The sequence below is a fragment of the Eurypyga helias genome, unplaced genomic scaffold (genome assembly GCF_000690775.1).
Source record: "Eurypyga helias isolate BGI_N326 unplaced genomic scaffold, ASM69077v1 scaffold22407, whole genome shotgun sequence".
NCBI lineage: Eukaryota > Metazoa > Chordata > Aves > Eurypygiformes > Eurypygidae > Eurypyga > Eurypyga helias.
In genome coordinates this window covers 1-6,397 of record NW_010260103.1, presented here as the reverse complement: position 1 = coordinate 6,397, position 6,397 = coordinate 1, and the positions used below count along the sequence as shown (strand labels likewise).

General features: G+C 54.0%; 1 protein-coding gene across 1 annotated transcript in view; it reads left to right on the top strand.

Annotated features, from left to right (window-relative positions):
• ERI3 (ERI1 exoribonuclease family member 3) overlaps positions 1 to 810 on the top strand; it is a gene marked incomplete at its 3' end in the record, with an annotated part of 85,910 nt that extends 85,100 nt beyond the window's left edge. Inside the window, exon 6 of the mRNA XM_010154940.1 lies at positions 711 to 810. Coding sequence (XP_010153242.1) covers positions 711 to 810 — 100 coding nt within the window. The remainder of the gene's footprint in view (positions 1 to 710) is intronic.
• Between the last annotated feature and the right edge of the window lie 5,587 nt (positions 811 to 6,397).

The window sequence follows — 6,397 nt, the reverse complement described above, 5'->3', positions numbered from 1 at the left end:
GTGACGGAGGCCTGGCTGCGTCCATGTTGGCGGTGGCCGGTGGGGTTTTGTGCTGCTCGGGCTCCCGGCTGCCTCGCTGCTGCTGGAAGCACTGCCAGGGAGCGCGTCAGGGGTGGAGCAGGGTCCCTCTGGCCAGGCCGCGGGCTCTGTGCAGTGGGGGGAGCAGTGCTGGCTCCCAGTGGGGTGTCTCCCAGTGATGGAGAGCCCCAGGGTAACTGCGATCTGGGGATGGAAAGCAGAGGGGAGGCTGGGAGAGCTGTGCTTGCCGGAGGGGAGGGGGCTGCCCGTCAGATCAGTCTGGGCATGGGCAAACCTCCCTGACTCCTGGTGCCAACCCCGTCCTTGGTGAAGAAGGAATGGGAGGATGATGTTGGAGCAACCCAGGGAAATGTGGGATGAGGTCGCATCCCCTGGCTCACCCCAGCACGGCGAAGGTGGCCTTGAGTGATGGCAGTCTGGCACAGTGCCCAGCAAACCTCGTGAGGGTTGTCATCTGCGCAGGACACCACCAGAGGCTCTGGCCACCTCTGAGGAGCATCAGGTGGGACAGGCCGGGGTGAGGGTGCTTTGTGCAGGGGGCTTCAGGAGAGCGGCTCAACCCGGTGAACGCAGACCCACGCCAGCCCCAGGAGCAGCCGGACCTGGGCGAGGACAAGACATGGTGGCACATGGGCTGGGCACCCGTCTGACCCTCTGCTTCTCTCTTCCAGGCGTACAGCTTTGCCATGGGGAGTTGGCCAAAGAACGGGCTCTTAGACATGAACAAAGGACTGAACCTACAGCACATAGGGAGGCCTCACAGCGGGATAGGTGAGTGATGCTGCCCCGTGCCCTTCCCATCCCCACAGCTGCTGTTCTGGGTGCACGGGGTGTGCTTCGGCTCCGAGGGCTGGTCCAGGCTGGGGTGCTGAGCCAGCCAAAGAGCTCCAGTGTCTCCGACTGGTGGAAAGGAGGGCAGGACAGGCACACGGGGTAAGCTTTCGGTCCCTGGCACATCCCAGGGTGGCAAACACACCTGTCCATCCCTCTGTCTGTCAAGCTGCTCCTCTCTTCAGCCACTCTGGCTTGGGCTGGGGGTGGATGTGGGCAGCGTCAGGGCTCATGCGGTGCCTGGAGCACAGGGCAGGGGTCCCTTCCTGTCAGGCCAGTCCTCCAGCTGTGTTCATCCTTGGAAGGGAGGCTCTGCCAGGCAGCACAGCCTCAGGAGCTGGCTGGAAACGTGCTGCAGAGTGGAGGCGTACAGCCCTGGCTGGAGAACTGAATCATTGCCCCGTTGGCTCACACGTGTGATGAGCTTCATGGTCCCACAGCCTGCTCCAAGATAAACATCTGAGACTACCATGCACAGTGGAAGAGATCCATGTTTCCTCTGGCTCCTCTGCACCAGGGATCAAAGTGATATGAGGAGGGATATCTGGCCCGGGATGCTGAGGCCATGTATCTGCTCACTGCTTGACGCCGGGGCACAGAGCTGGGGCAGCAGCAGGCAGCAGTACGGGCAGGAGCTCAGACCGTAGGCAGGGCTGTGACTCAGGGCTGTGTCACTCTTGCCTGTCTTGTTTCTGTGCCGGCCGTTGGATCACCTCTTAGAGACCAGCGGTCAGGTGTTCCCTCTGCCTCCCAGCCCTTCATCCACGGTGACTTGTGAGCAGTAAAGTTTGCAAGGAGGTAAGATTTACTTGGAAAAGTCACCAGCTACCAGGGCCTTGAGGAGACTGTTTAATATTGTTTCAAGACTAACCATTAAACTCTCCAATCAATCCAAGTTAAGGAGATGAATTATTTAAAGCTCACCAGCTTTTAATTAGCAAGCTCCTTTTGAACTATGGATCTGGTTGCATTATTGACGGAGGTAGCATTAAAATTTGCTTCCTTGCCTGGGAGCAGATTTGCCTTGCTTGTGTGCCATGTTGGGATCACGGGGAAGGAGCGGGGATTGCAGGGGTTGGGGGTTGGGTGTGTGTCCTGCGCTGGGGGCTTGGGCTTTTCCTAGTGTCTCCTGAGGGATGTGGGGTTGACTTGTGCCTTGTCTTTCCTCGTTTTATTTATGGCAAGAGCTCTCTGTTGCTGTCGTCTCTTACTCTGACAAAGTGTTCCCAGCTCTGGAGTATCATCTGTTTGCTGTGGGTTTCTGCCCGTGTTTATCTCAGTGCTGTGGTCTTGCACAGGTGTCTCTCTGCATGATGGAGTTCAGAGAGATGCTGTTCCCTCCCTACTCCAGTCCTTTAGGAGGGTTTTCCTTCTTCATTTCTGACAAACTCCCTCTGTTGGGGGAGCACTCCCAGCTCTTCCTGGTATAGGGAGAGCCACAGGGGGTGGCCTGTGGAGAAGCAAGGCCCAGTGGCCAAGCTCTCTTCTTGCAGCGCTCCATCCCAGTGGCAAACCTGCCTTTCACACAGTTTGGAATGGGGTTTACATGGGTGCTGTAAAGGATGCCAGGCCAGCAGTGACAGTCTCCATCTCCCTGGCACTGCCAACGGTGCACACGTGCCCTGTAGTTGCAGCCTGCTGGCCTCTCCCTTTGGGCTGGGTCCAGACCAGCTCTGCTCGGGGTGTCTGCTATCCTCCTCCTGCCTACAGAGGTGGCAGCCACTGGCACCCCATGCCTGGTGGCTTTACTGCCAGCTGAGCCCCTGGGAGTGAGCTGGAGTCACGGCTCATTGAACAGCATCTGGGGAGAACGGCTGCTGGCCACAGTGTCAGGGCTGCTGGCTTTTGGTAGCTTGGCGTCCAGCCTGGGAGAGGGCTTGGGGCAATGCTGACTCCTGGAGACATGCCTTGATTGGCATTTTGTCAGAGTACCAGATTCCTCGCTTTCTGGCCACTTTGTTTCCCGGTCTGTTAGCTTCTCAGGTCCTAGCCATGGATCAAGCCTTGGGTCTAGTGACAGTCCGAGAGGTCCCCAGGCCCAGGGCTGAGGGGGGACTGCTCACTGCCGAGGTAGCCTGGCTTCCTTGGGTCCGGCTTCGCTGCCTCATCCTGAAGCCAGTGTCAGTCCTGCACAACCAAGCCCTTCTATATTGGCCACTGGGACTGGGCACAGTCATTCCAACTGCTGACAGTCACCCAGTGACCTGAGCAGTCCTCAGAGTCTCTTCCTTCACCCTCCCAACTGCTCTTGCTTCAGGGCTGGGAGGAGCCACCCTTTCCCTGCCTAGGGCTGCCCTCCTCTTCCCTCCCTGACACAGCCCTGCCCACTCAGCCAAATAAATGACCCCTTCCCAAGGACTGCTGCTGGAAGAAGAGAGTGGAGAACGGCAAAGCATGCTGCCTGCCCACCTCTTGCTGCCCACAGTGAGACAGGAGCTGGCTGTGGCTCTGGGGATGCTCCATGCGGTCTAGAGCCTCCCTTCGCTTTGGTGTCTGGTCCCAGAGTGCAGCACGGTCGAGGGAAGTTGAGGAGCTGAAAGAGGGGTCCCGAGGGCTGCCAAGGCAGCAGGGTCAGCCCCTGACTCTCATGGCCCTCGTGGGTTGCTGGTGCCCAGAAGTCTGCAAAACGACGAGGGCTGAGGAGGGAGCAAGGCAGCGTGCTGGCCAGCCACGGTGGTTTCACCAGCGCCATGCTGAGCAGGAAAGCCTCCGCATGGCCCCTTTCCCGGCAGCGTGGGGAGCAGTCCAGAGGGATGCAGGCTGTCCTGTGAAGCCTCAGCTCGCTTATGCAGGGATGTGCAACGTGAATGCTTCCCTTCAAATCTGACAGAAAAATTGCAGTGGATGGCCGGCCACTTGTTTTTGCAAACAATTTACAAGGAATTTTGCCGTCTCGCCTGATGGACTGTGTATTGCTTTGTTTTCACATCACACTGATTCACTGGCTCAGCAGATATCTGCTCCAAATCCCTGCACTTGGCATGCTCCGGGACTAGTCCCACTCCGTGCTTCATCTCATCTCCTTCATCTTGTTCAAAATCCAGGAGTTCAGAGCACTCGCCACCCTGTGGGGCCAAGGCTGGGTTCTGGATGGGAACCCTGTCTTTAGCACTGGCTGCATGCAGGCAGGAGGGGCTCGGGATGGAACACGGTGGTGTCTCCGACTGCATCCCCTGGGATATATGGCTGGGAATACGCAGCAGCAAGCTGCTGAGCGGGGCTCGCACTCCAGCTTTCGTCTGGTTTCTACTCACGAGCAAGCAAGCCGCAAATCTTGTCAAGGCGTTAGTAAAGTGGCTTGTGTCACCAGAGTGTTTTGTGTCACCAAATACAGCAAAGTGCATTTGCATTCATTGAAAATACAGCTGCCTTGGGGTTGGATGGGTAAGGGTGTGATGCGATTGTTTGCTTGGGAGGGAAAAGGCAAAGGAAGGGGGAGAATGTCAGCATTTCAGCTTGTTGAGAAGTGCTGGGCAGAATAAGGAGCTAGGAAAGTCCTGCTCCAGAGAGTGAGGATGCAGAAAATCCTTGGGAGATGGGAAAGCTTCCATCTCTCCTCAAACATGGATTCCATGGGTGTCAGCTCTAGCATGGGCTGTAGGATCTTGGGGTGAGGAACTTCCTTTTGCCGGGTGTTTTCTTGGCCCTCAACAAAATGAAGTTGAATCTTGCCAAGAAGTTACCTTACAGACGTGTGCACGTGGCTGTTCTTAAAGCATGTGTTTGAGGTGCTGCTTGCCAAAAAAGAGCTGTAGCCTGTCATGGGGGTCTTGGCACTCTCACGCGAAAACTGGCATTCACGGGCTCCACGCCACTGGAGCTGGGTTCTTGCGCTGGGGGCTCTCTACTGTTTTTCAGAGACTGCTATAAATCAGAAGGATTAAAATCCCAGGCTGTAGTTGCGATTTAAATCCATCAGCACGGCACCTGGATTCACTAAATGTTTTCTATTTTTGCATTTCTTTTCTTTTTTAACCTGTTTCCCTAAAAAAGATGAAGCTTTCCTGACCAGCACCTATCAAACCAAGTGCCGCTCTCCTTACCACTGCCCGGTTGTCAAATCTGGTTATTCTTTTATTCATCAGGTGTCCTATAGTTGCTACATTTAGTTTGATCGATTATGTGTGATCGATCGTACGCCTTTAGTCTTCGTTTTTAGATATTTGTTACATCAGAAATATGGTGAATTACTGTTTGTTATTAAGGAGGTGGTGATTAAGTTATTACTCGTGATTTGAGTTGTGGTGCTTTCGGATGAAAATTGGAGCACGATGCTAAAACACCTCAGCAGTAATGTGAATTGATTTTATTAGTAAAACCCTGTTTCCCTTTCGTACACTCGTTACAGAAAGAGAAGTAAATTTCGGAATACTTTTTAGTTACAAACACCTGGTGCATGAAACCAAAGCAAGAAGCGACCGGTGAGTTGAAGGAGTGTTTCTGGAAACAACCCGCATCTCATCTTCTCCCCCCTCAGTTTGTCGGTGTGTTTGTTTCCCTGATTATGGAAAAGATAAAAGGCACACCTTCTTTCTTTTTCCAAACCTTTGTGTTTCTCAGCTCAGAATGAGCCAGTTACTGACCTGAAAATACACCGAAAGAAAAAGTAAAAAGCTTCCAAATCTGGAGATGTAGCTGCTGCTGGGAAAGTTTGTTTCTCATTTGTCAGCTCCATTTCCACCTCCAGTGCAATGACTGTAAAACAGTGTTACCCCTTGCTACTGGTCTTTTTTGATTCTGATTGAATTTAATGTGATCTTTACAGTTTAGGCTTTAGCACGCAGATTATTACGATTTTAGATTTAGTTCTAAATGTCTGTTTTGGGTTTGTTTGTGGGTTGGTTTTTTTCTTTTTCGGGGAAGAGGGTAGCCAGGCCGCTGTGTCTCTTGCTAACAAACCTGCAGTACCCATCCCAGGAGACCAGGAGATCCAGTCCCATAGTAGCACCTCTCTTGATGCAGGACCCTCGCTGGGCTGTTTCACAACAGCTAGCCTAATCCCATGAGCTGTGAGCCGCTGCACGGAGCTTCAGCATCTCCCCTGTGCCCACAGTGCCCTGTGCTGGGGCTGTGCCGTGCTCCTTCCATGGGGATCTCTGCCGGGCCGGATGGAAGAGCCCTACCTGCCTGAGCATGTCAGTGGCCCATGCGGTGAGCGACCCAGCAAGTCACCGTGCCTTCCAGGCTCCATCTCTCCCTTTTCATTCACTGATTGGAAATCTCGGAAGGTTAGGGTGTGATATTGTTCCTGATCCAGAGCATTAATTAGGCCTCGGAAAGAAGAAGAGGAATTGCGTGTTTTTAACAGGGAGGTTAATGGGATGCTCGCAGAGTAGACAGTTTTAATGAGCTTCAACTCGATGCGCAGTGAGTTTACTCTTTGTGTTAAAAGGGTCACACTGCAGTAGTTTGATGTGGATTGTCTCCTGGCCCCCAGTGTCATAGGTGAGCGGCTGTCAGAGTCCAGTCAGAGCGCATTTACTTAGTGACACGATTCTAATTAACTGCTGCGAGCTGCCACCGCGGC